The sequence below is a fragment of the Branchiostoma lanceolatum genome, chromosome 3 (genome assembly GCF_035083965.1).
Source record: "Branchiostoma lanceolatum isolate klBraLanc5 chromosome 3, klBraLanc5.hap2, whole genome shotgun sequence".
NCBI lineage: Eukaryota > Metazoa > Chordata > Leptocardii > Amphioxiformes > Branchiostomatidae > Branchiostoma > Branchiostoma lanceolatum.
The window spans coordinates 4,949,135-4,976,989 of record NC_089724.1 but is presented as its reverse complement, the minus strand read 5'-3'; the positions used below and the strand labels follow the sequence as shown (position 1 = coordinate 4,976,989).

At 44.2% G+C, this 27,855-nt stretch overlaps 4 protein-coding genes across 7 annotated transcripts; 1 reads left to right on the top strand and 3 right to left on the bottom strand.

The window, feature by feature from the left end:
- Positions 1-199: 199 nt before the first annotated feature.
- LOC136429807 (alpha-1,6-mannosyl-glycoprotein 4-beta-N-acetylglucosaminyltransferase-like) lies at positions 200-4,724 on the top strand. Its single transcript, XM_066419785.1, has 4 exons — positions 200-470; positions 1,326-1,459; positions 2,230-2,326; positions 2,705-4,724. The coding sequence occupies exons 1-4, from the start codon at positions 374-376 to the stop codon at positions 3,871-3,873; spliced, it is 1,497 nt and encodes a 498-aa protein (XP_066275882.1). The 5' UTR covers positions 200-373; the 3' UTR covers positions 3,874-4,724.
- A 599-nt stretch (positions 4,725-5,323) lies between these two features.
- Positions 5,324-10,267, bottom strand: LOC136429806 (alpha-1,6-mannosyl-glycoprotein 4-beta-N-acetylglucosaminyltransferase-like). Of its 3 annotated transcripts, none has more exons than XM_066419782.1 (5): positions 9,919-10,267; positions 9,142-9,155; positions 8,787-8,936; positions 8,131-8,215; positions 5,324-7,121 (listed from the first exon to the last, which is right to left on the bottom strand). In XM_066419782.1, the coding sequence occupies exons 1-5, from the start codon at positions 10,013-10,015 to the stop codon at positions 5,908-5,910; spliced, it is 1,560 nt and encodes a 519-aa protein (XP_066275879.1). In that variant the 5' UTR covers positions 10,016-10,267; the 3' UTR covers positions 5,324-5,907. The 3 variants fall into 3 exon arrangements, with proteins under 3 accessions (XP_066275879.1, XP_066275881.1, XP_066275880.1); XM_066419784.1 differs by having other exon boundaries at positions 8,787-8,933; positions 9,145-9,155; XM_066419783.1 differs by lacking the exon at positions 9,142-9,155 and having other exon boundaries at positions 8,787-8,947.
- A 927-nt stretch (positions 10,268-11,194) lies between these two features.
- Positions 11,195-20,510, bottom strand: LOC136429808 (alpha-1,6-mannosyl-glycoprotein 4-beta-N-acetylglucosaminyltransferase-like). Of its 2 annotated transcripts, XM_066419787.1 has the most exons (5): positions 20,105-20,510; positions 14,977-15,085; positions 14,392-14,543; positions 13,433-13,529; positions 11,195-13,036 (listed from the first exon to the last, which is right to left on the bottom strand). In XM_066419787.1, the coding sequence occupies exons 2-5, from the start codon at positions 15,062-15,064 to the stop codon at positions 12,249-12,251; spliced, it is 1,125 nt and encodes a 374-aa protein (XP_066275884.1). In that variant the 5' UTR covers positions 15,065-15,085; positions 20,105-20,510; the 3' UTR covers positions 11,195-12,248. The 2 variants fall into 2 exon arrangements, with proteins under 2 accessions (XP_066275884.1, XP_066275885.1); XM_066419788.1 differs by lacking the exons at positions 14,977-15,085; positions 20,105-20,510 and adding an exon at positions 13,931-14,090 and having other exon boundaries at positions 14,392-14,504.
- A 1,436-nt stretch (positions 20,511-21,946) lies between these two features.
- On the bottom strand, positions 21,947-24,052 carry LOC136429230 (alpha-1,6-mannosyl-glycoprotein 4-beta-N-acetylglucosaminyltransferase-like; the record flags this gene model as incomplete). The annotated part of the gene is made up of 2 exons (XM_066419102.1): positions 21,947-22,942; positions 23,935-24,052. Coding segments are annotated over 2 exons (897 nt in total), but the record flags the coding sequence as incomplete, so codon positions are not given.
- Between the last annotated feature and the right edge of the window lie 3,803 nt (positions 24,053-27,855).

Here is a 27,855-nt window from a genome sequence, read left to right as displayed (position 1 = left end):
CTTGAGGTCCGAAAAAGGGAGGTAGCCAGGGTAGACAGGCCAGGTAGACAGGGCCAGCTTTTTCCGCAATCCCCGACCTAGGCGACATTCTGCCTCAACCCGAGGTCCGTCCGGGACCACAAAAGCACCGCGAACTCAAATGCCCCGCCATTTTGTGCCCTGACCCCTGACCCCAAACATTGAGTAACATGGCGGGATCGTTACTGTGTTTGGGGAGTGTTTGGGGGTCACGGGCGCACTATTATACCGTCTGACACATATTCAACCCGTCGTTAAGCCGTGAAAGGGTTTATTTTGACGTGACCTGCGGCTGAGGCAGGCGGGGAGGGGTGCAGCGGAGCACCGAGCGCCCTCTGACTGACGGGCGGTGGGGATGGCGCTCCGGTCCGGACTGAGATTGTGGCTGTCTCGGAACGTTGTTCTGGGCTCCCTGGCGTTTTCCCTCGCCCTGAACGCCTGGATCCTGTCTAGTGAGTTCTTTTCTTCTTCTTAGTCAGTTAGTGAGTTACACATACATACAACAGGCAAGGGATCACAGTGGTATCATAAAGACATCGAATTGTAAATCTTTATATAAGCTAGTTCGGAGTTGTTACTACGCATGTGCAGTGTCAAAGGTGAAGGCCCCCCAGACGTCAACAAAGCCAGTCGGGCGTTGTTATGTAAATCTAGACAGTTGTCATGCAAATCTAGACAATGTCCTGGCGAGCACTGTATACGAGCCCGGGGCCTTCACCTTTGACACTGCACATGCGTTGTAGCAACTCCGAACTAGCTTATTCACATGTGTGTGTGGTGGGGGAGGGGGGCACATGCCCTATCCATTTCCATCTCATACTACTAAAGGATTGTTTTGTACGTTCTCATTTGCATGTGTGGTGCGATCAATCTGTATGTGAAGAGTCCTAAATATGAGGTTCCGTTTCGGCGTAACGATTGTGGTGTCTGGCTAAGAACCAGATGACCTTGGTTTGAATCCCCTGACATGCCCTGAAGGCACACGAATTTTCTCACTTCACTCAGGTGAAAATGAGTACCTAGCTTTGATTAGGGACATCCCTCAGATAGGACGTCAAATGGAGATCCCATGTTTGAGGAGAGCCACACCTTGAGCAAGTAAAAGAACCCACCGCACTTAGCGAAAAGAATAGGGGTCCTTCCCGGTGTGAGTGGTTCACAGATCTCTCCAAATATGCAGCGTGTACTCTTCAGTACAAACCTAGCGTGTTAGGGCATCAAGTGGTTCACTGGGTATGCAATACAAACAAATATGAAATGTTCCTAATTGTACTAGTACAGTTATGTGTGTTTGTTTCCTTCACCAGGTACTTTGCTGCAGCAAGAAGTGGACCCGACTTGTGAGGTCCAGAGGGAGACGCTGATCCAGTCCATGAGGATATTGAATCACAGACTCCTGCGACAGGAGGGCACAGACAAACCCGCGGCGCAGGCAGCCAAGGTTTGTTACAGATGAAAATCTATATCAAACTAGCATAAGGTGTTTGCTCACAGGTGACTGGGTCATACTCATAGATATCTGTCTACCAGTCCACTCTGACCAACATTCATCATTATCATCGGTCGGCTGCAGTTTCTTCCATTTCCTTTGTTGCCTGCAAGGTGAGTGATCAGTTCTGATGTAAGTTGGCCATTGTACTCTGGCAGGCGTTTTTTGTACTAGTAGTAGGCTGGTGTGTTGATCTGCGTCTGCCATTAGGCCAGACATGAAAAGTGTACAGTTTGACAGGTTCATCTTCGGGCATTCGGACTGTGTGCCCCAGCTACTGTAGGATATTCAACTGCCGTAATCACACATGCTCTATCAACACATAATGCACATGAAACATATGAAACACATGAAAATGTATACTAGTACTAGCATCTATTAGGTCGGACTCTTCCAGGCTCAACCAACCAGCTTGGTGGCTGTGACAACATGAGCTCTCATCTCATCTATCCCTCATTTCTGAAATCTGTTTCAAATAATGTCATGCTTGTCCATTCTCTGATATTATCCTCCCATGTTTTCCATGGTGTGCAAACACAATATAAAGAAAGCTACTGAGTGCTATGGTTCAGTGATCAACAGTCCCCTTTCTGCATCAAAAAGTCAATACTTCCTACATATACAGTTTGCCATCCCTTGTTTGAAATGGTGAAATTTAAAGAAAATTTTTATAGGTTTTAAAGGATATTAAGAATGCAGCTTTTGTCTTTCTATCCTTGCAGGAGAAGCCCAGTGGAGACAGTAGTGTCAGCTGTAGCAGAACAAGTGTTGTTGACACAGAAGCAGCCAGACTTTGGGGGAAACCGCGCAGGACCAAAGGTAAACTGTAGACTGTCTAGAAAACAAACCCCTTTGATGTAACATAAAGAAGCCCCTGGTAAAGAAAAAAAGTTTCAAATTTTCACAAAACCTGAGGTCTCTGGAAACATTGGTGAGCATAGTCTTCATGAATAGGAGATGCACCTTGTAGAAAATTCTTGCACTCACTCACTCACTAACTCACTTTCTCACACTCGTGTGTATCACTCACTCACTCTCTCACTCATGACTCCTCTTCCTATCCTCCATAGCTCTGGGTAGATCTTCCAAAATGCAGCATGCATTGTCACACAGTTAATGAATGTATGTTGTGCATGGCATACTTTGGTACATACCCATAGAAAAACATTGCTTATTGTTGTTTTGTCTGTTTTTCAGGTTTTCTCTCAATCGGCATTCCAACAGTCAAAAGAGAGAACAACACCAACTACCTGGACGTCACACTGAACTCCTTAATCGAGCACACCCCGGAGAGTAAACGGGACCAGATCACTATCGTTATCTTTCTAGCAGACTTAGACAGTGATTACAACAGGAGACTTTCACTTGAAATCTACCAGAACTATTCCAATTATCTGGACAGCGGCTTCATGCAAGTTGTGCAGGCACAGAAGCATTTTTATCCGCAACTGGAGGGATTGAAACAGAACTTCAATGACACGCGAGAGAGGGTAAAATGGCGGTCAAAACAGTGCGTCGATTTCGCCTTCCTTTTTAGCTACTGCCGCGATCTATCAGAGTTTTACCTCCAGCTTGAGGACGATGTTATATCATCAGAAAAATACCTGACAGGAATCAGAGACTTTATCAACACACAGACTTCTGCTTGGACCATGCTGGAATTCTCCGAGCTCGGTTTTATCGGAAAGCTGTTCAAGTCGTCCGACCTGCAGCGACTTGCTGACTTCATCATGCTGTTCTACCAGGAGATGCCGGTGGACTACCTGATCCGCTACTTCATCCAGCTGCTGCCGCACCAGAAGTCCTTCCTGCACCTCCCGTCGCTGTTCCAGCACATCGGGAGGCGCTCCTCTCTGGTCGGGAAGGAGCAGAACTTGGTCGACTCCTTCTTCGTGGACTCCCTGAAGAGAAGGTATAACAACTCCGACAACCTGCCGGCAGTCGTCAGCACGAACATTCCCGTCTTCCGACAGTTCAAGCCGCAGCTCGCGTACAGCGCTGAACCCGGGTACTTCTGGGCCAAGAGCCCGCTGGCCGGGCAGGCGTTCTTCGTTCTCTTGGAGGAACCCGCGAGACTTTCCAGGGTAGTGGTAGAGACCGGCTCCGTGGAGCATCCCACGGATGTCCTGGAAAACGGAACACTGGAAGCCAGCGCGCACCTCGTGTCTGTCAATGAGCTAGACGACACGCCCTACTGCTCCGACTACGTGAGACTCGGAGACTTCGACAACGGGAGGTTCGAGGCGGTGACTCAGAGCAGGGAAGGACTGGGGTCGTTTGAGGTGAAGTGCCTGAAGGCGACGGTGACCAGAGATCAGCAGGTCTGGATGCTGGTTAAGGAGATTGCCATTTGGACTGTAAAGTGAGGAAACCACCCATGTCTGTCTATATTGGAAGGGTCCAAACTGTGAAGCTACACCTAGTGATTCAGAGACAGAAGAGAAGGCATGAGCCTAGGATGTCCCCAAGAACTTGGCCCGGCACATCTATATCTGTATCTGTGTAGCCGGTATACCCGCCATTTGGCGTAACACACAGCATGGCAACAGCGGGTTATATTACACTGAACGCTCTGTCATACCGAACTTTTGAACATCTAACCGTAAGCATTGTTTCAAGCCAGCCATATTGTGTAAGTGTGTTGCAGTTGTGGGCTTTAACATTCAGACGTTTGACAAATGAGACTACCCCATGGACGAGACTCCACCATACAAAGTTGGTGTGTTATGCCAAAGGACATACGTATAGGGATACTGATACAGAGACCACATCTTTTAAAATCCCATCCGAAGGACAATCTGATGACTGAACTGCAGACCAATCCAGTAGTATACGTACCCAAGCCCTGTTGAGTTCTGTGATTTAAACCTATGACCACTTGGTTTCTTACTCCATGTGCAAAAAAGAGGGACCACTAACTAATAGACCAGTACAGTCCTGACTGTCCATCACAATTATCAGTTGACCCAATGATAGCATGAAAATTAGCAGTTTGACCAGTGAGAGAGTGGCTGCAAGTCCGTTAAATGTTAACATCTTTGTATGTATTTATTTTGCATTTCTTCATTTTGATGTAGGTGGGCAGGGCTATGGGATCGGTCTATTACTGTGCAAGAGCACTCTGTGCCTGCAAGACAATGTGGTATAGCGTAACAGGCTCATGATATTATTCTTTTAACTATGATATAAGAATGAAAGATAGCAAGGCTTTACATATTTTCTTCTTCCATGCTATTTATCTATTAATATAGTATATATACATATAGACCCTTGACAACAATATCAAATTCTATAAAGAGAAAAATTTTGCAGTCCTGACTATGCAAAAGTGAACATTGTTGCTTCTGACCTTCAATGTGTAAGATGTTTCTAATATGTGCCTGATACCTATAATGCCTTATATTGCTATAGGCAGAAGTAGTTGAATAATGCTAGATGGTGAAACAACACAGATGTGGGCCATGGTTATATTTGTGAAAAATGAAGATATTGCGCTGGGTGTGTATGCCTGTGTGTCTTTGTTTTTATTTTCTTAGTCGGCATAACTTAGCCTCTATATGGATTGCCGACTCCCATAACATACTATTTACTCTATTTGGCCAATTTCTACTATTTTCCCAGCCATCCGCAGGGCCTGGTAGAGGCTAGGCAATCGATTGTTTCTCTCTTTTGACAGCGCCTGCCAACATTCCAGATACTATGAAGATCCATCGACCATAGTTTTCGAATTATACTATTCACACACACACACACACAATCTCGGTGAAGGTAATAAATGGCAGGTGGAACATTCACAGACAGCGAGGGGACTAGGTGTGGCGGAACGAATTTGGGATGAGAAGATTTCTTATTCTCAGATAAATATCATCACAACAGAATACACTCACCACACAATTTTTTCACCACAATGTGCTGTTCTCATCATAAAGTCACACTTATCAAACATAGACAAAGATTCAAATGTACATTGATGACATCAACATACTTATTTCAAACATCGAATAGTCAGATACTCTACAAAACTCATACACAGGTCCCTCAGGGCTCAACACTAGTTAGGACTATATGTATGTGGTTTAACGTACTGTAGGCAATATGTTTTCCCTTGTGAAATGAAATAAAAACAATGAAATACTAATCAAAATACGACAGGTTTGTGATATACTTTTGTCTTTGTCGAGCTTATATGAATATCAGTATCTGGGGCAAAACAGAGGAAGGAGATAGAAATTGTTTACAAGTAAATCCATTCAAGTGGAATTTAGATTTTTTTCAGATAGGGCCAGGGATGAAATGGAAAGACTTGACAATTTTGTGAGTAGCACTGCCCTTTTAAGCCGTAAGGTGTACTTCTGATAATGTATGCCAGTGTTGTAACATGCCAGTGTTGTAATGAGGTGTCACATCACTAAAAACATTTTGCGTCTTTTTTTGCTAATTTCTTTCTTCACAGTCCACACAGCAATCTCCCTCACCAGTATCCACATCTTCTGATCTTCAGTCAAGGTCACCTTTAGACACTTCACCTCAAGTGACCCCAGTCCTTCTCTGCTCGTAGTCGCCATCTCGAATCTTCCGTTTTCGAAGGTTCCGATTTGGGCGTAATCCGCGCAGTTCGGTGTGTTGTCACCAGTTTGGTTCGCGGAGAGAAGATGCGGGCTGGCTTCCAGTGTTCCCTTTTCAAGGACATCCTTTGGGTGTTCTTCAGAGCCGGTCTCTATAACGATCCTAGAAAGTCTTGTGGAATTCTCGAAGACAACGAAGAACGCTTGCCCGCTCTTTGGCGCCTCGACCCAGAAGAACCCCGGCTCGGTGCTGTACGCCAGCTGCGGCTTGTACTCCCCGAATGCGGCCATGTTCGTGCTCACCACAGCTGACGGGTTGTCGGAATCGTTGTACTTTCTCTTCAGCGTCGCCACGTAGAAGGCGTCGACCAAGTTCTGCTCCTTCCCGACCAGAGAGGAGTGTTTCCCGATGTGTTGGAACAGCGACGGCCGGCGCACGAAAGTTTCGCGGTGCGGCAACAACTTCAAGAAGTGGCGTATCAAAAAGTCGTTCGGCATCTCCTCGTAGAACAGCAATAGAAAGTCCGCAAGTCGCTGCAAGTCGGAAGACCTGAGCAGCTTCCCGATAAACCCGAGCTCGGAAAATTCCAGCATCGACCAAGCAGCCGTTTGAGCAGTCATGAAGGTCCTTATTGTTGTCAGGTAGTTTTCCGACGACACGACATCGTCTTCAAGCTGGAGATAGAACTCCGACAAATCCCGGCAGTAACTAAAAAGGAAGGCGTAGTCCACGCACTGTTTTGACCGCCATTTCACGCGATCCTTTGCGTCGTTGAAGTTTTGTTTCAATCCCTCCAGTTGTGGATAAAACGATATCGGTGCCTGTACGACCTGCATGAATCCGTTCTCTAGGTGCTGTGAGTAGTTCCGGTAGATTTCCAGAGACAGCATTTTGTTGTAGTAGCTGTCGAAGTCCGCTAGGAAAATGACGATGGTGACCTCATCCCGCTCGGCCTCCGAGGTGGTGTCGATCAGGGAGTTGAGCGTGGTACCCAGGTATCGACTGTCCTTGTCTCTCTTGACTGTGGGAATGCCGATGGTTAGGAAGCCTGAAAAATTGGAAAAAAAAAAACATGTCCATGAAAAAAAATCCAGGATGCAGAAAACAGTGGCCATGGACGATGATGATGTGAAATTGACATAATTAATGTTTATCGAATCGGGCATTATTAAACTTGGTTTACAATTATTGCATTCCACCATGTCTGTATGTTACAAAAGTGCAGAAACTTATAAGAAAGAAGAAACATGAGCAAGCCGTGGGCTTGGGAGTAACAGAGCAAGCAGCACTAGACCTGAGAAAGACAAGACAAGGGGCACGATTGGGTCGGCAAATTTCATAATGGTGCAAGAATCCTGAAGAATTTTTCTTCAACCGAATGTGATCGTTTCTTTAAGTCCGAGGCAAACTGATGAAAATTATACAGTTTATAATAACAACGAACCCCAAATGGTCAGAATATATCAAAACGAGATTCCCAAGCGATTGCCAACACATACAACTTACTTCTTGCATAAGTTAACACAGAATAAATTAAACATAGTTAAGTAGATGGTATCTTGAACGTCTGACTCTTGAGAAAAGTTGTACAGCTGCTTCGTTTGATTTGTATGATTAGATAGAATGGTTTACCGGGGTACGTACCGCGCTCGTTCTCATTTAAATGTGCCATTTTGTAACTTCCGTTACCGTTTGAAGTATGACGTTCCTGACATTAAGATTTGCCACATATAAGGTGCCACACTGTCGTTTTTATGACGACTTAAAACTTTTCCGGCTTTTAAAAACGAAAATTTGGCACCGTATATAGAAGAACTTTATTGCGCGACTATTGTGGCAAAGTACAAAGTATGGCAACAACAGATAACATAGAACAAGACACAAGTATGGAATAAAACTATTCACTACAACAAAATGACTATCTTAGGTTTTACATGATGTATATGTGGCATATCTTAATGTCAGAAACGTCTAACTTCAAACGGTAACGGAAGTTACAAAATGTGTACATTAAAATGAGAGCGAGCGACCGGTGTCTAACCACAGAAGTAACTTACCTTTGGTTTTGCGTGGTTTCCCCCAAACTCTGGCTGCATCTGTGTCAACCAGGCTTGTTCTGCTACAATCTTCACAGGGCTTCTCCTGCGAATCAATTTTCACATTTCAAAACTCCCTTTCTCGTGTTCATGTTTGGATACCGTAGTGTTTATTCTTAAGTCTTGTAGAATTCATTAGTATTGTTAATAAGCAAAGATATAATTATATGTCTTGATATTTTGTACTACCAACGAACTTGCCATACACTGTACCTGTTACATGTGTTGTGCAATAAAGTTTGATTGTTTGTCTTATATCCAAAGTTAGTTAGACCTCCTATGTCGATCTGAATGTCGTTTATTGTTAAAGTATTCACGATTTGTATTATTGTTGTTCTTTGCGTATTTTTTCATACTTGAATTTTATTTCTCATGTATTATCCATGACCTAAGTTTGCACATGTGTTATGTTTTATTATGGAGATCTCAATAAAACTGACAAACAAGCAAACAAGCTAGCCAGTAGTCTTATACAACGCTTGCTTTACATTGTACTTGTTACAATTATTGTACAATAAACTCTGACTAGACTTGATTTTACTTGTCTTACCACACCCCGCCCAAAACACCACCCTAAGACCCCCCCCCCCCCCCCCCCAGGGTTGTCTGTCACTAACCTGACGGTCGTGTACGGCAGGTCTGCTGATTTCCGCTTCAAGGCTTTCTTGTCTGAGTAGCACCTTGTTGAAGACCTTCATGGACTGGATCAGTTCGTCTCTCTGTACATCGCAGGGCGGGTCCACCTGTCGTGGTTGTTGTTGTTGTTGCTGCAAAGTACCTGAGGACAGAAGGCATGCGTCCCTGTCACACAAACAAACAAGCAAACAAACACATACACAGCAAACAAACAAACACACATATATATACATACACATACACACACACATTCTCTCTTCTCCCTTTCTCCCTTTCTCTCTTTCTCGCTCTCTCTCTTTCGCAGGGCGGGTCCACTTGTCGTTGTTGTTGTTGTTGTTGCTGCAAAGTACCTGAAGTATGCGACACCGACGTCAGGGCCATTCTACTGATGGGCACCAGTGTTCTCGCCAGGCCTTTTCAGCATAGGGGCCCCCTATGCTGTGATTTGGACCCCCTATGCTGTGATCTGGACCCCTATGCTGTGTTTCAACCAGCATAGGGGTGTTTCTTTCTGGGACAAACCTTGTGACCCTTCATAAATCTTATAAAAAGTTCATATTTGGCTTTAGAATGAGGCTGTGACAGAGGAAGAAGTCTACTTCACAGAATTTATCCCTCAAATTGCATAATATATTGTCTCATTGGGTTACAAATTTACAAATTTTCCGGGGGAACATGCCGGACTCCCTACTCTGGTCATGTCTTCAGCACTCCACGCGTGACTTGCACTGCGTAAAATTGACCTTCTGTACCTGACCCCTATGCTGTGAAAAAATTCTGGTGAGAACACTGGGCACTATCTTTAGATTAATCGAAAATGAAATGCCCCTGTCTTTTGTTCACAAACACACAAACAAGCAAACAGACAAACAAACACACACACATACACATTCTCTCTCTCTCTATATATATATATACATATTCATCACGTGTTCGAGCCTGCCCGTCTCGCTCTTATGCTGCCATATTTGTCTTTCAATGAATGGTGACGAATATTGCAAAACTTTGAACTACTCCCAATCATGGCTAGGGGAAAGTCGGGAGGCTATGTGTAACCGGAGCTTTATATAACACCTAACTCCGGTATCTAAGGAAATCAAAGTAAACCCTTACTTGTCATAATCCATGCGTTGAGTACGAGAAACACCGCCAGCGCGCCCAGGACGGCGTTTCGTAGCTGCCACAGCGACAACCCCGACCTCAGGACCATGCTGTAGGACCTGTCTGCTAATCTTCTACTGCACCGAACCCTAACACCCACGTGTACCGCGGTGAATATGGACTTTCCGCGGCTAGCAGAGCCACACTAACCACTTATACAGCCTGTAGAATGATCGGATGAGGTACAAACTGTCTAAAGAATGTTTTTGATGCCTCCAAAACAGCCGAAACACAGGATACAAGAGGCAACTTCTTCTGAACCCGGTGGGTCAGTAGTCTTGTTGTCATGGGGTCATTAGAAGTTATTGTTATACAGCAGAACCGGTTCGACCTGTAGGCAGGGCCAAAAGTAGGTCAGCAGGGAACTGTTAATCTTACTCCCTCGTATTTCTGATCGTTGCTCTGACTTCTAGCTGTTTTTGCACTTGACATAATGACTTTTAAGTCTGTTTTTTTGGTTTCTCGTAGTTTGTTGCAAATGTGAAACAAAGTTCGAAAATTATCGCGTTGTCAAACAAAAACATTTCCAACTGGCTGACAATTTTCGGGCTGTGAAAGAGAAGACATGAAGGTCACTTTACAAAAAAAGCAAGAGAGCTGCTGATCCGTATGACTGCTGCTATTGGTGTGCACAAACTGTTGAGTAAGATAAGTACAACACAGGAGTAGCCGACTGCACTGGCCTTTTGAAATGATCGCCGTCTTAGCTTTTTACGTATATTAGGCCCAAGTGCCACTGGACGGCGATCGCCCGGCACTCTCGCTGCAACCTAAATCAAATTGTCTGATCTTTGATTTCATAATTGAAATATCATGAAAAATATAAAACTATGGCTGAAAAGACAACAAAACAAACGAAGCGTAAAAATATTTTTTTTAATCTATAAAATTGTAGTGCGTTCTGTTAAATTTTGGGTCTCAGAGAGGACGCGGCGAGAGTGCCGTCCTAGTGAAATGGGGGTATTAAGCCCCTGTCACACTTGTGCGTATGTACAAGTCCACATGAGTTGAGTATTAACATGTTTTTGGTCTAGATTAAGTTTGCAGCCCAAGAAGTAATTTATTTGGTTCGATAACCAGGCTGCACAACGGTGGGTCAACGCAGAAAACAACTTTTCCCCGCAAACTTTCCTTAAACCTAAAAAAATGTTATCGCGCAACTCATGCGAACTTGAATATACGCACACGTGTGACAGGGCCCTAAGCACGCTCTGTCCACACCGCGATGTTTCGTGGCGTATTCAAATCAATCAAATCAAAGTTTATTACACAACAAATGTAACGGATACAATGTATGGCAAGTTCGTAAGTAGTACAAAATGTCAAGACATATATGTCTTTGCTTATTAACAATACTAATTGATTCTACAAAACTTACGTCTAAACACTACGGTATCCAATAAGAATAATACAGAATACATATATGGAAGTATACATGATACACAGGAAACATCAATTGTTTGCGTCAGAGATCAATGGATATTTTTTAGAATAGAGGTAGATATGTATTGGCCTATGTACAAGGAAATTGCGTCAGGACATGACATACGGAAATTAAACGTTTCTTGGCTTGTCTTAGATGGTAAGGTTATGTTTGCATTGCTCGTGATAACATTCATAAGTGTCTGTCTTTCTTCAATATACGTGGGACAAGTTAAAAGAAAATGGAATTCATCTTCAACAGTGTGTTTGCATGCAGTATATTTGATTAGGGATCATGGTTTAGCTTCATGCCTTTGACTTGGATTTGAACGCAAGCTGGTACACTTTATTTGTTTCGATAATCTTTTTGCCATTTATCGCGATACTGCCCTACATTGTAAAGTTCTAAAATGCTTGGCTATATTATGAATGAATGAATTAATGAATACCTTTTTTTTACACATATGCCCACTGGGTTAAATAAAGGTCTCGACAAAAGAATAGTAAACAGATACATTTATACATTGTCAAATTACTACAAGAATCATTAACTACATGGATTATTCTTTTCGCTTCTTCGTTATGGTAAACATGTAAATGCAGATATGGTTCATAATCAATGGTTTGTCTAAACTCATTAGAAATATAATTATGGTATCGAGCGGTCAGCGATACGGCGACGACCGTTTCAAGTAGCGACCAACGTTTACGAAACGCACAGGGGGGCACCATGTCACAGCTTGGGCTGCCACATAAGGCGAACTCATCTACTTGCGGGGATAGTTTATTTTTACATTGTCACATATTTGCCCCCCCCCCGAATGGGGGCCTTAGTGACCTTTTTTTTCCTTGCAATTAAATCAACGTTTTTTCCCTTTCCTTGCAATAAGATCGACGACCTTCCTCAACAACGGGTTCATCCTTGCAGTTGGATGAACGAATGCCTTGTCGGTCAGGTTTTGGATTTTTCCCGCCAGGGACGAGTGTTGTCCGACGTGCTGGAAGAGAGACGGCTTCCTTATGAATTTCTTCGCGTTAGGCTGCATGTCAGGTCGCATGATATGAAGGAACGTATGAAGCAGCAGATCCGACGGTAACTCCTGGTAAAACAGCAGAAGGAAGTCAGCAAAACGCTGCAGCTCCGAAGATCTGAACAACTTCCCGATAAAGCCTAGTTCAGAAAACTCGAGCATTGTCCAGTCATCCTTCACTCTACCCAAATATTCCTTTATTCCTGTCAAGAAGTTCTGGGTGGAAACGACGTCGTCTTCAAGCTGAAGGTAATATTCGGACAGGTTCAGACAGTATTGAAACAGGAATGCGTAGTCGACGCACTGCTTAGATCGCCATCGCACACGTTCTGGACTGTCTTTAAACTTGATTTTCAGTCCTTCTAACGTCGGGTAAAAAGACCGCGGGGCCTGGATGATTTGCATGAACCCGTTGTCGAGATGCTGCGAATATTTGCGAGAAATTTCCAAGGAAAGATTCCTGTTATAATCTGTATCAAAGTCTGCCAGGAAGACCACGACGACGATCTGTTCACGCTCGGCCGCCGTTGTGTGCTCGATCAAAGAGTCCAGAGTGGAGACCAGATATGTCGCGTTCTGGTCCCGCTTGACTGTAGGGATTCCTATGGTCAGGAATCCTGTAGAAAAAAAAATGAGAAATGGAGAGTACGAAATAACTTATTTTTGCGAGATTTCATTTCATTGAAGATACTAGAAAACAAAATCAGCCCCTCGGGACGAGGACTGAATTTATTTCCATACCCTTAGCTGCCCTTGCCAATTAACCTAATATGTAGTATGCTAATAGCAGCGTGTCTTTCGTCGTTCACTCATTTGTCCATTTATCTCTGTTTGTTTGCTTGTTTATTTGTTTGTTTGTTTGTTTGTTTTAGGAAAGGCAACGAATTGGGTCCATGGATAAGCCATCATTATGATGGTAATGCAGTTCCGAATAGTGAAATGTCTCTCTAGGTGCCCTTTTCTTGACGTTCAAATTCAGTGAATAGAAGATAGTAAGTATGCCCTGTGTGTACCTTTGTTTTGACGTGGACTGCCCGCCATCCGTACTGACTCGGTGGCCACAACGTCCGATCTACCAGGGTTGACATGAGGGGGTGTGGTCCTAGTGAGCTGTAGATGAAGATATTAAATGACACCACATGTTTCATCTATTCATGATGAATGGTTTATTTATTGCACACACAATACAATCAAACCGTGACAGTCAACAGACTGAATTGCAGTCTGACTTTACAAGACGTACGAGTCATTAATTCGTAAAATATGAATACATATTAAAAACAATGGAAGTTAAACGAGCGGCGTAGAGCTAAAGGCTGAGAATCAGCGTTATTTCGTTTGAGACAGAATGACATGTAGTAAAGCCATATAAACAGATGGTAAAGTCAGGTATTGTTCATCAGACGGGTCATCTGAGGTATGGCGCTGTTTCTATAACGGTCAGTTCTACAGCGTTGAAGGTGCAGTTTGTTCGACGAACGCGTGTATCGGCTGCTGATTAACTGTCTTACGGGTGGCAGGAAGTGGCGGTACAGTTCAGATGATAGCAGAGAGGTGGCAAAGTTCAGGGTCAGGTTGCTACGACGTGTGTGGAGAGTAGGTAGATGCAGGATGGTACAGGCATCGGTGTAGCCGGAGTAGTCTGACCGCAGGATCATAATCTGTAGTAACCTGTGAGGATGTTTCGGTTGTAATGTAATGTAGTTCGGGTAACAACTCAACATTCATTTTCCAACTTGGTGATGTTTAGGGCGGGGTTGGGGCTAGAGTTCGTAAGTAAGGATAGCTAAAGTCACATGGGTCCCAGGGACGTCTAGGCCTGATGAATTATCAATAAAATATCCCTGCAAACATCATAAAGTACCCCGGCAAATTTTGACGGGCTAGAATCTAGCTTGAAACCGGGCCAAAATGATGATGATGTTGATGATGATAATGATAGTGATGATGACAACCATGTCCTTTTCCTCACCTGTTTTATTGACCGTTCCGTTCTGGCTTGTCGTCTGTGGAGTGTCTCGTTCATGTTGGCTAAAGAGTCCATCAGCATTTCTATCTGGAGTTCACACGGCTGAACCGCGTTCTGAAGGTCACTTTGTAGCGGCTCGTTCTGAAGTTCTGTACCTAGGTAAGGCATGGGTGCATCCGTGAAGAGTTTCATCAGGCTGGCAAATTACTAGCTGACAAAGTTCTTTGCACATAACCAATGTTTGCTTGTTTTTGGCAGCGTTTCAGGAACGCGCCAAACTGTACATTGCTAGTATGGGGATAGTGTGTATGTGTGTGTGCCCGCGCGCGTACATGTGTGCGTGTGTTGGTGTATGTATGTGTGTGTGTGTGTGTGTTTGGTGTGTGTGTGTTTGTGTGTGTTTTAAGCATGTGCGTGTGTGCGTGTGTGTTTGTGTGTGTGCGTGTGTGCATCTATTTGTGTATGTGTGTGTGGTTGAGCGTGCATGTGTGCGTGTGTGTCTATGTGCATTCGTGTGTGTATGTGTGCGTGTGTGTAGAGAGAGAGAGAGAGAGAGAGAGAGAGAGAGAGAGAGGTTCATGCACTTACCGATTAACATCCAAAAGTTGAGGCACAGCGACACAACCATGCAGACCAGCACGACTTGCCGAACAAGCAACATCCGCGACAAACGCATGATCTTCCTGGCCTCCTCTTCCTATATAACACACATGTATCACACTGTGTATTCTTTTATTTATTCATTGGTTCAGCCAAGGTTGCCCAACTAGGCTCGGCCTATTATTTTATGGCCTCATGTATCACACAACGTTTGTATACTTTTTGGAGTCAGGACATTTTCGTCAGAGCGGTTTGTTGATCGGTGGCTATTTACCACAGCCTTAGACATCCGGTGCAATGGCCTAGTGGATAGAGTGCAAGTTCGCCTTGCAAACGGTAGGTCGTGAGTTCAAACCCCGGCCGGGTCATACCAAGGACTATAGAAATGGTACATACTGCCTTCTCTGCTTAGCACTCAGCATTTGGGAAAGAGTATGGTAATTAAACAAACACCACTACCAGTGGACTAGCCCCTCGCAGTAGTGATAAAGTTGTGTGGCCCAGGGCTACCGAAACGGAGATGGGCGCCGCCTTATGCACCGTCTGGTGCGGGGAGGACTTTAACTTTAACTAACTTAGGCATCCGTATCTATTAAGTAAAAACTAGAGGTCGTCGTCATAACGACATCACAAGAATGGATCTCTCGTCTGCTCTACAGCACGGCACGAAAATCGATATTGAAGCAGAGTTTCCAAAATACGTATAAAGACCTTGTAATTAAACACGGCGAAATATTTCGGGAAGCTTTAAGATTTCCTAAAGGTAACTGAAAGATAAATCTAACCTTTCCGGACGATTTAGGTATTTGTATATATCACTTAAAAATAGGGGTATATTAACGTATGTTTTACTTGAGTATTTAGATATGCCGTACAGATAAGATTGATTGTGTTGCCTACCCACCCAAATACTATGAAATAGATACAAATAATAATGATAATGGTTTTTATTGGTCAGAAATTACCCGCAATGGCAGCCTTTCTAGCGCTGAATTGATGGGTATTACAGGACTCACAGGTTTCACACAATACACAACATATATAATATCTTATCCACACTTGCATTTTGTGGAACTGTCGCAAGGGTCGCTGCCATTCGGCGCCACCAGGTGACCTCAATACGACTTTCCCCAACCGAAGTCAGGCACCCATTTACACCTGGGTGGAGTGAGGACAGTCGTGTAAAGTGCCTTTCCCAAGGGCACAAGATCGGTGACATGACAGGATTCGAACTCGGGACCTCTCAGACCTCTTGGTTCTGAGTCGAACGCTCTGCCGTTGCGCCACACGACCCTACAAATGCGCAATGCGAAGGCTTCTACTGGGTGAGTTCGATCAAGGAGGTTTCAGCGCCCATGTAAAGTGTAAACATTGAAGAATAAACCAGTCTTATTAAACAACACGACACCTTAAAGTGTACGTAAAAAACGAAAATTACGGATGTATCCGCGCCCACGGAAAGACCACGTAACGTCCGATCTTTACGCACTCGTATAAGAGGCGTATAGATGCGTAAAGAAGTAAAATACGTAGCCGTTAAGCATTGTTTAAGCATCCGTAAATATCGTTTTTCGTGCCGTGCATGTACCGCAGATCATCACTTATCACGGAGAGGCAACTGGCAGGGGTGAGCAACCACGTGTATCGTCTAACCCTCCATTCTTTTAAATTGAGAAGTGAATATAAAGAAAGAAGTGACCATGAAAAAAACGTCCGACTAGATTCACATCCCAAAATACGAGAACAACGCAGCTTTGAGCCTACCGGTTTTAATTAACAAGTTCCTTTACACATAAAGCCAAGTAGAACGCACGTCAAATTTTCCACGTTTAAGGGGGGGGGGCACGACTACGTATGTTCAAGTCGGCATGTGTTGCTTATTGACATTTTGTTTGGTAAAGGTAAAGTTTGCGGCCAAGAAATTATTTTTCACGTTGTCTTTGACCCACCGCTGTGCAGTTATCGAACCGAAAACAAGACAGACGATCTTCTAGGCCTCAAACTTAAAGGAAAGCTACACAAAAAATTGAAAATCCTTCTATGCTATGCTTAATATAATTCAAAGTCAAATTCTTACTCCAAGTTGTTTCACATAAGTCAGTCATGGTTCTGGGATTTTCCACAGTTTGCAACTTATGCCGTGCTGACGCCTTCTCACCTGATAATTGAATTATATGACGTCAGTGTTTCAAATTTTTCACCTGATGATTGAATTTTAAAACACTGATGTCATATAATACAATCATCAGGTGGAAAATTGGATACACTGACGTCATATAATTCAATTATCAGGTGAGAAGGCGTCAGCACGGCATAAGTTGCAAACTGTGGAAAATCCCAAAAACTATGACGGACTTATGTGAAACAACTTGAAGTAAGATTAAGAATTTGACTTTGAAATATATCAAGCATAGCATAGAAGGATTTTCAATTTTTTGTGTAGCTTTCCTTTAACTAAGATGGAACTCATACGGACTTGAATATACGCACTCATTTGAACTGACCCTTAGTTACCAGCGGAAAACCTGCATGGTTTAACGCACTATTAAATGTGTAGAAATGTTGAGTCGCATTGTCGTTAAACACAAAGATTTCAATGGGTGTGTGAAGCATGTCTTTCTGCGCAAACAGAGCTTCGAACCTCCTTTTTGCTCCCTGCACAATTAACGATATTCTGCAAGTAAGTTCCCAACGTCTTTGGTCCCCGCATTTCCTAATGTTTGAAAAGTATGTAAAAATGCAAATAGCTAAAAGTTGGACACTGACGTCTCCTAATGTACTTAATGATATTTTTTTAAAGTGTCTAAATTCAACACGTTTGATGCAGCCCTTACTCAGACAGTGGTTAAAGACGGACTTCATGCTTCTTTAAGGTTCAGTAAAATTAGTCTTAGACTTTCAGTAAGGCTGTGACAAAATCGGCAGTCGACAAAGACTTACTGGAACCTTTCTCCCCACAGCACTGCTGAATTTTTGTACGACAATTTCTCAATGCACTATTGTAAACACTGTTCTTACGGCGAATGGAACAAGTATCTTATTAAAGGCACGTATGTCAGTAATGTAGCAAAACCTGGTCTTGTCTCACCTGCTCTACCAGATGCCCAGGCTCAAGGTCTCGTTCTATTTTCACTCCCCGCGACGGTATGTCCTGGCTAGGGGCGATACCGGTTCGGCTTGATAAGGTCCAAGTGCAAGTTTAGGTCCAGAGATTTAGGTTCAGGTCCGGACCTGAACCTGGACCTGATCATATAATAAAACAAAACATCAACTGGACAGGAGTCCTGTCCAGTTGATGTTTTGTTTTATTAGACCAATATTAAGCATAGAGAATTAATACTGACACGCACGACTAAAAACCGGTATCCCCCCTAGTCCTGGCTATACTAACACCACGTAGCATAAGGAGGTCGTTGTGTCTCCGACCCTATACCCCTGCCTGACGGTGTGTCCTGGCTAGACAAGCACCTGTGGTGCTCCTATGGTACCTCTGTGGTGCACCTGTAGCTCCTGCGGATCAGTATACGACAGTCCCGGTACTAGTTCTCTGCCCCTGACAGATCCTGTCCTGGCATGGCGATGTAAATACCTTGAGTAGACCGGTAGCACCTGTATGTCAGTGCCCGGGAGTCCCCTACGCTCTGCCCCTGACTGAGTCCTGACTATGTAAAGACCTGGGTACTGGAACCGTACCTGGTACAGTGTGAATGTCAACAGTGTGAGTGTCAACAGTACAGTGTGTCTATATAAACACGCCATGCATCAGACCGTACCTGTCGGAGACAAACTTTTCAGGTCACGCCGTTCCAGGTACGGTCAGGGGCACACCTGGCCGAGCCGCACAAAGTCACACCTGTCTGCACTAGGTAAGGCGTCATCTCACCTGTATGCGCCAGGTGCGGCGTCATGTTACCTGTCCGTGCGAGTGTGAAAACCAACCATGCAAAGGGACAATAGCAATTTCAAAGCAGACGTGAGGAGGAAGGTCGTAAGGGGCCTCCTCTGCGCCTGCGCCGCACGTACTCCGCCATGTTGTCCTTGATTATCTGAAGGTCAAATAAAACTTTAAAACTTGAAATCGGTACATGAAAAGAAACGGTTCTTTGACTGATTTCTCTATTTTCTAAAGCAGTAAGAATTTGAAAGAAAGAAATTATCATAAGTACTTTAAAGATTTGTTCATAAGTCCAAATGTTCAGTGACTTTCTAAATTCAAAGTCAGCAAGGTTAGGCCACTGAAGAGATGGAACGGGCAGCAATGAGGGGCAAATTTGTTGTCCAGAATTCTATTTCAAAGAGTACAATATGCAGGCATGGTATGCAGACAGTCAATAGGGGAGGGGTGGGGGAATAACACAAGTCCGTATGGTCTAGTCCGTACGGATTCCGTGTTGACATTTTGTGTCTTCGGTAAAGTTTGAAACCGAAGAGGCTGTCTAGTTCGAGTCAATAATCAGGCTGTACAACGGTGGGTCAGAGTTTTAAAAAAAAGCCTCTTCCCCCGACTTAAATATACCCACTCGTGTGACCCCCTACCCCCTTACCGAAGTAGGATACTACTGCACTCCGGAAACCTTCAGTAACCATATGCGGCACAAACTTGTGACACTTCTTTCCAAGGACTGGAGTTATCTACAACCTAAATCGTGATCATAGCTTGTCCAGAACACGAACACCAAGTATCACCAAATTCCGTTGCAGTACCGTGGAAATCCGTCAGGGGGCCAAAAATCTAATCACTTCCATTTTTGGCCCAATAAGACCAGCCGTTCTTCAAGCCCCAATCTCACTGCACCCGCAACACGTTGGCGGTCGCGGCCGCAACCGGGCAATTTGACAGTTTTCAGCGATTTTCATCGATATATGACGAATCTTTTCACATTTGGTATGTTTTGTTGTCTCTTTAGTCATGCATGTACGTTTTGCATGATATACCTATTGTAAAGTCAAGGGTAGCACAAATCTAATTTAGGACGCAGCGAGGTTTCAAACGTGTCGCGGGTCCAATGAGATAGGGGCTTTTATATATCAATAGTTATCTGAGTGACACACAGGCACACACAAACGCTGCCTAAAACATGACAGGAAAACAGGATCCTTTAAAGTTGATACTGACCTTGAACGAGATTTGCAGAAATCTGGCAGATGAAATGTGCTCGGAAGCGAGGCTGGTGTCACCAGAAGCTCGGCGTCATCACGACGTCGTTGTGACCAGATCGCTCAGCTGACGTCACACTGCCGTCCGGCCGAATCTGGACGTAGGTCGCCAGTGGATCTCCGAATGAACAAAACGAACGCACACGGACTATGAACCAGCTTGTGCCCTACTATATGTTGTATGTTGTAGCAATTGTCTATCGTTGTACCATAAATATGTAATGATATGTTGATAGAGTTGTCAGGACTCAAATGACTGTGTATCTCTGTTATATTGTATCTGACCCTTACCTCTTCCCTCATGACCTCAATGAAAAGCGGCCTGCCTGCCGATTTGAGCTTATCATGAATAAAGAAAGGTTCAAACAAACAAACAAACAATGTCAAAATGGCCAGAGGATCGAGCGTCTTTTTTTTTCCTCTAAAAATTTACTAGTACATGTCACATTGTACTGGGCTCACCTGCGAACATCGGTCTGTCCCTAAAAATCGAGCAGTGCTCGAGAGGACGCCGGCCGCATTGTTGCTGAAAATGGCCACCTTTCTGGGCTCGCAAACTCGTCGGGTGGGTTGTGTAAGGTCAAATGGTCAGGGCCGCTCCTTCTGTAGCACATACGTGTGAGAGCGCACGTCATTCTATCTAAATGTCAAAGTTGCGCCGGTGCCCGTAGGGGGTGTAGACCCCCTGAAACCACAAAATTTTCCCTAGGGACTACTAGGTACGGGAGGGGTATGTTCTTCCCGGTGTTCGCAAGATTATCTCACAAATACCCCCCCCCCCCCCAAGAAAACGAGAGCCGCAGGGTGTCCCACGGGGCCACGTAGGGGTCACGCCCGAAAGTGTAAAAAGAAAAAAAAACTACCCGACGGGGTCCCTTTTTCCGATTGTGACCGTAGCATTATATTCACACTAAACACGAACACTTGATCTGTGTGCAAACAAGTATATTTATATAGTCTGCCCTGGATTGAATGTATCAAGTGTCAAGTAAGATTATCAAAATCAGGAATTCGTTGCCGCGTGTGGTAGAAAAAACGAGGGGAAAAAATATTCAAGAGTTGAGTTTATTGGTTTTTAGCACTCTCAACTGCCACTGCATTACCGTCCCTAACCGCTAGGAGAAGAAAAGGCACTACACGAATTTCCTCACTTCACTCAGGTGAAAATGAGTCACATCATATTCCAAAAATAAAATCAAGGGTTACGCAAATCCAATTTAGGTCACAGCCGTCAGTGAAACGGGGGTCTTGGCGACCGTACTTTTTTTATCCTTGCAATCAAATTAACGACTTTCGCTTTCCTTTTCCTTGCAGTTGGATGAACTAATGCCATGTCGGTCAGGTTTTGGGGTTTTCCCGCCAGGGATGAGCGTAGTCCGACGTGCTGGAAGAGGGATGGGTAGCGGGCAGAAAAAAACGTGGCGAAAAATTATCAAAGAGTTGAGTTTATTGAGTTATTAGCACTCTCAACTGCCACTGCATTACCATCCCTAACCGCTAGGAGAAGAAAAGGCACTTAATACGAATCCCGCACTTCATTCAGGTGAAAATGAGTCACATCATATTCCAATAATAAAATCAAGGGTTACACAAATCCAATTTACGTCGCAGCCTTCTAGTGGAACGGGGGCCTTGGCGACCGTACTTTCTTTTTCCTTGCAACTAAAACGGCTTTTCTCCTTCTTGCAGATGAATTACCGAATGCCTTGTCGGTCAGGTTTTGGGTTTTTCCCGCCAGGGATGAGCGTAGTCCGACGTGCTGGAAGAGGGATGGGTAGCGGGCAGAAAAAACGTGGCGAAAAATGATTCAAGAGTTGAGTTTATTGAGTTATTAGCACTCTCAACGGCCACTGCATTACCATCCCTAACCGCTAGGAGAAGAAAATGCACTTAACACGAATTTCAGCTGAATTTCACTCAGGTGAAAATGAGTCACATCATATTCCAATAATACAATCAAGGATACACAAATCCAATTTAGGTCGCAGCCGTCTAATGGAATAGGGGCCTTATAATAGCTACCGTACTTTCTTTATCCTTGCAATTAAATTAACGACTTTCCTTTTCCCTTTCCTTTTCCTTGCAGATGAATTACCGAATGCCTTGTCGGTCAGGTTTTGGGTTTTTCCCGCCAGGGATGAGTGTTGTCCGACGTGCTGGAAGAGGGATGGGTAGCGTTTAAAAATTCTCTTGGTCGGCTGTACGATCTCGAGAAACGGGTTCAGAAACAGATCCGCCGGTAGTTCCTGATAAAACAGAAGAAGGAAGTCCGCAAAACGCTGCAGCTCCGACGATCTGAACAACTTCCCGATAAAACCTAGTTCAGAAAACTCGAGCATTGTCCAGTCATCAAGACACACTCTTTCCAAATATTCCTTTATTCCTGTGAAGAAGTTCCGGGCCGAAACGACGTCGTCTTCAAGCTGAAGGTAATATTCGGACAGGTTCCGGCAGTACTGGAACAGGAACGCGTAGTCGACGCACTGCTTGGATCGCCATCGCACGCGTTCGGGGCTGTCTTTAAACTTGATTTTCAGCTCTTCTAACGTCGGGTAAAATGACCGCGGGGCCTGGATGATTTGTATGAACCCGTTGTCGAGATGCTGCGAATATTGGCGAGAAATTTCCGAGGAAAAGTTCCTGTTATAATCTGTATCGAAGTCTGCCAGGAAGACCACGACGACGATCTGTTCACGCTCGGCCGCCGTCGTGTGCTCAATCAAAGAGTCCAGAGTGGAGACCAGATATGTCGCGTTCTGGTCCCGCTTGACTGTAGGGATTCCTATGGTCAGGAATCCTGTATAAATGGAGACATAGTACAAAATATAAGTGCAGAGTCAACCCCTTATACAGTGGCTAGAATGATATAACTGTAACGTTATACTTATACGTTTACGTTGAGTACATTCTGCTTTGAACATACTACCTGCCTACCTGCCTATATGCTCAGGCCAGAAACTGGCCCCTTGCTTTCCAGGAGGATCCTCCATGTAGTCCTCCATGTACGCGTAGGTAAACATACTACACCGCATTTTATTTCCATCTATTCATTTTTCTATTGAGATTTACTACATTTGCGGACGGATTGTCCTAACAGGTGACTACCATCTTTTCAAGATGCCATCCCGAAGACCAGGCTGTGAGGTTTGATTCACTCACACCGGGTGGACCCCTTCTCCTTTCGGGGAGACTAAAGTGTTACAATAAATGCCAGTAATGCATGTAGCCTTATGGGGAAGTGAAGAAAAAGAAAGTGTCATTATCTCAGGAATCAAAACAAAAGACTACAAAAACTTACCTTCAAATACAAACCAGTCAACTGTGCATGTCATCAGATTTATTCCTAGATCCTGACAAATTCTATACGGCTGTTCTTCAGACATACCCCCCCCCCTAATCAGAGCCCTTGGGAGGCTTCAGACACCCAGTTCAAGACCATCCCACTATATCAGGGGGGTGCCAAAACTCACAAGGTAGAGAAAGACCATTTATTTCAACTAATTCAGCAAATACAGAGTCTATCCCACCACAGTCACTCCTATATTGCCCAGATTTCACAAAAAATCCCACCAAAAAAGGATTTTCAATGGTTTAAACCCTGTTTTTTACTTGGGGTCTAGGCGCAGGCGTAATCCCTTTAGTCTCCCCTTTCGATATGTCTGGTGGGTTGGACTTCTTTAACTGGAGGTGTGGCTGTCCCAGTTTTCCGGGGAGCCGGATGGAGATGAAAGTGTAACGTTATGTCTTCACGTGCATTATCAGTGAAAATAGTAAGTATTATCTGAGTACCTTTCTCTTGCCGTGGTCTGCCTGCTATTATTACTGAGTCTATGACGGTAGAAGTCGGTCTGCCAGGGTTGGCCGGAAGGGATGTGGTAGACGTGTGCTGTAGAGCAAGATCGGTTAATCAACACAATCAATTTTGTCTTATTTGCATAATCTGTGGTGACTTGATCTGATGAAGATGTTTCAAAAGTATGTCGACTCTTAGTCAAGCTTTAGCTTTATATCTTCCTATAGAAAAATACAGGATAGAAACAGTAAAACCAGTCCGGGTAACAATCCCGAAATGATGGTGATGTTTCTACCACGTCCTTTCCTTCACCTGCTTTATTGAACGTTCCGTTCTGGCTTGTAGTCTGTGGAGTGTCTCGTTCATGGTGACTAAAGAGTCCATCAGCATTTCTCTCTGTAGTTCACACGGCTGGACCGCTTTCTGAAGGTCGCTTTGTAGCGGCTCGTTCTGAAGTTCTGTGCCTTGGTCAGAAGAACAACGTCAAGACTTTGCATGTTGTACAAAATGACTAATAAACTTGTGGACGTACCGACTGATAAGTATCTAATGCCAGCTCAGAAGAGGACTAGAAATAGTCATGATTTTAAGTACCAGAGTTATCAGCCAAGGATTGATGTGTTCAAAAATTCGTATTTTCCGAGAACCATAGAAGAATGGAACTCGTTGTAATCAAGTACTATTAGAGCATTTTCACTAAGTAGCTTAAAAGAACGGTTACAGTCAGATATGCAAAGACTAGGTGTATCAGACCGTTCGGTGTAATATAACCAGCTGCTGTCGCGCCGCGTGCCTGCGAAGCTGGTGTGTTACGCCTAATGGCGGTTGTACCGGCTATATAGATACATATACAGATACATGGGTGCATCAGTGAAGAGCTAGTTTTATCATATTGATAAGTCACTAGTTAACGAAGGTCTGTACATAGCCAAAATTTTGCATCTGACAGTTTAGTTTTGGTTGAGCACATTGCAAGAAACATCAGTGTGTAAGAGACAGGGCAAGGTTATAGCCAGAGAGGACAGCAGATGCACTCTATGGATCAAGGATGCGATATGGATCAGGAAATTTACCCTAGTTATGAAACGCGATTATGGGGGATACATGTACAAGCTTAGTCGTGTTAAATATGTTGGGGACGCATCCTAAATTCCTTTTGCAGTGACACCTAGCTGTTGTGGGAAGTATAACAATGTACTATTGCCCCGAGTAAGATGAGAAATATTTATTGTGTGCGAAGAACTTTGTTATAAACCATTGATACTTCGTTGATGTTAACATTCGTCTATGAAGGAATATCTGTCCACTGTTAAATAGGCACGAATTAGGAACATGTGCAACACGTCGACAGAAATAGAAACAATTCTGAGTAGCCATTTTGTTCAAAGTATGACGTCTTCTACCTTTGATAACACAAAAATCGGTTTTCAGTAGTATTTTTGTGTGTATATGTAATGTGTGTGTGTACGTGTGTGTGTGTGTGTGTGTGTGTGTGTGTGTGTATAGATATATATATATATAGAGAGAGAGAGGGAGAGAGAGAGGGAGAGAGGGAGAGAGAGAGAGGGAGAGAGAGAGAGAGAGAGGTTCATGCACTTACCGATTAACATCCGAAAGTTGAGGCACAGCGACACAACCATGCAGACCAGCACGACTTGACGAACAAGCAACATCCGCGACAAACGCATGATCGTCCTGGTCTCCTCTTTCTCTATAACGCACATGGAAGACACTGTTTATTTTTTCATTTCCAATCATTCATTCCCTGCTAGGATCTTATGGGGTGTACGTTGATTTTTTTTTTTAAATCACGGTGTTAAATTCAGAAAACAACAATAACGGTTGCAAAATGATAACTGGTAAGCTATGTAGGGAGTGTCATGTTTTGGGCCTTTTTTATGTTTTCTTTTGCCACACTTTGGGAGTCAGCAGAGCCGACTGGAGGGCTCTGGCCGAAAACAGAACATCCTGGAGGGAGATGTCTGCAGCCGCCATGCATCTGCCTTGATGCCTGCGGTTGATTGATTGATTGATTGATTTTGCCACAATCCATTATTTTACGATTTAACACATAATCAGATATGTCTTATTTGTATTTCATTGTCTCTATGCGGACTATTAACAGCACCTATATATTTTGCACACAGAATATCAGATTACATTCCGGAATCGACAACAAAAATGTACAGAACAAATCTATTTTCATAGTGATATTGCACAAACGTAACGGACGCTTTTCGTGACTGTCTGTGCCATATGCATGTAAAGGTTTCTCTTTTTTTGAGGGTTACTAGAACATTGATGCGCGCGCGGATGTCGTCCATATAATCAAATCAACATGGCCTAATCATTTTATTACCAAAGCAATTTACACTTTCAAGAAATTCCTTTGGTATCATCTTAAAAGCAAGGCATGAACATGGTTCTCCCAAAGTTGATACTCACCTTTGGCGAGGGGTGAAGAAATCTGACGGATGAATTGTGTTCGGAAGCGAGGCTGGTGTCACTAGAACCTCGTCAGGACGACGTTGTGACCCTATCGTTCAGCTGACGTCACAAGGTCGACGACCTCCCGCCGAATCTGTACGTCGGTCACCAGAAGGCCGCCGGATTCCAAATCGCCAAAGGATCGAGCGTAGTTTTCACCTAGTTCACCTAGTCCTATGTTATATTGGACGGGGCTCGGTGACCTGCGAAAAATCGTGCGGTGATCTGAAGAACATCGCCCTTATTGCTGCCGAAAATGCCATTTTCAGAGCTCGTCGGGCACGATCTGCTTTCCTGTTTTGTGACGTCAGCTTGTTATGATGTCCGGGACAGGGCGGAACCGGTCGACGTGTCGCCGCAGCGAATTGACAACCCAGACCATATCCGCGTGCGATCGCGCGCGAGTGTACATCGATCCTCCTATATTCATACCATACACAACCATATAATATGTATGAAAACAAGTAGCCTTTCAAAATCTAGTCCACCTTCGACTAAATGTAAAAAGTAAAATTGCCGGGACAATCAATTTCAAGCGTCTATTTGTTCTCGGCTCCCGCGCTGATTTCAAGTCCGGGCTAAAATGATTCGGGGTCCCGGCCGGGCTCAAAAATAGCCCGCCAGCTGCAGGGTGTCCCACGGGACCACGTAGGGATGACGCCCGGACGTGCAAAAAAAGCCCAAAACTACGATATAGAAGACAACAAAACACACAAAACTCTTAAAAATTATTCCTTACCATACGCTATGAATGTACTTGATATTCGTCTTTTATGCTTTGTTTTCTCAAACAGCCCGGTCGGGCCCCGGCTTGGAAATGTGACCCTTGCATTACGTGGATGCCAAACCTTCATCGACGATCTGACTGTAACTTCCTGGCTAAACAAGTTAAAAGCAAAGTTCGAAGTGATTACCCCAAGAATATCCTCAGTTCACGACCATACGACGATCGTACGATGACCGTACGACGATCGCACAACGATCGTAAGACGAATGTGTCCAGGCCCTTGTCGCGCTCAGCTGTATGTATACCCTTTGACAGCCTACACTGCAATACCATTCCTAGCCACTGCGTGGGGACTTTACTAAACGTTGTCAATTGCCTCACTGCGGTTAGGAGTGGTACTGCACCTTAGGTTTGTACATAATTCTTGCAACGGAAACTGGTCACTTGCAATCTACCCTTGCGGCTATTGGAACCGGATACAGACTGAAAACACAAACCAGGCTAACCGGTACCGAGCATGAAATGAAACCTCAGAGTTCAGACATTATCTAATTACTGAAGTGAACAAGTTTATGACTGTCCGTGGCTTGCAATTGACAACCGCCTTTACCGCACTATCTAACCTGGATACCACCTTACGTAGCTACAGCCGGCCCCCACTGTTGTAAGCAAGCGATCAGTGGGCGCCAGCGGTACCTACAAA

What these genes read in the sequence shown, in the direction of transcription:
- LOC136429806 (XM_066419782.1), bottom strand. Translation starts at nt 10,015, where the DNA reads ATGGTCCTGAGGTCGGGGTTGTCGCTGTGGCAGCTACGAAACGCCGTC. An exon ending in CTGCCGTACACGACCGTCAG is followed by an intron (nt 8,216 to 8,786) that starts GTTAGTGACAGA and finishes ATTGATTCGCAG; the next exon opens with GAGAAGCCCTGTGAAGATTG. An exon ending in GAAACCACGCAAAACCAAAG is followed by an intron (nt 7,122 to 8,130) that starts GTAAGTTACTTC and finishes CCAATTTTTCAG; the next exon opens with GCTTCCTAACCATCGGCATT.
- LOC136429808 (XM_066419787.1), bottom strand. Translation starts at nt 15,064, where the DNA reads ATGCGTTTGTCGCGGATGTTGCTTGTTCGGCAAGTCGTGCTGGTCTGC. An exon ending in CGGAACGGTCAATAAAACAG is followed by an intron (nt 13,530 to 14,391) that starts GTGAGGAAAAGG and finishes CTTCATCTACAG; the next exon opens with CTCACTAGGACCACACCCCC. An exon ending in CAGTCCACGTCAAAACAAAG is followed by an intron (nt 13,037 to 13,432) that starts GTACACACAGGG and finishes TTTTTTCTACAG; the next exon opens with GATTCCTGACCATAGGAATC.
- LOC136429807 (XM_066419785.1), top strand. Translation starts at nt 374, where the DNA reads ATGGCGCTCCGGTCCGGACTGAGATTGTGGCTGTCTCGGAACGTTGTT. An exon ending in GAACGCCTGGATCCTGTCTA is followed by an intron (nt 471 to 1,325) that starts GTGAGTTCTTTT and finishes TTCCTTCACCAG; the next exon opens with GTACTTTGCTGCAGCAAGAA. An exon ending in GAAACCGCGCAGGACCAAAG is followed by an intron (nt 2,327 to 2,704) that starts GTAAACTGTAGA and finishes TCTGTTTTTCAG; the next exon opens with GTTTTCTCTCAATCGGCATT.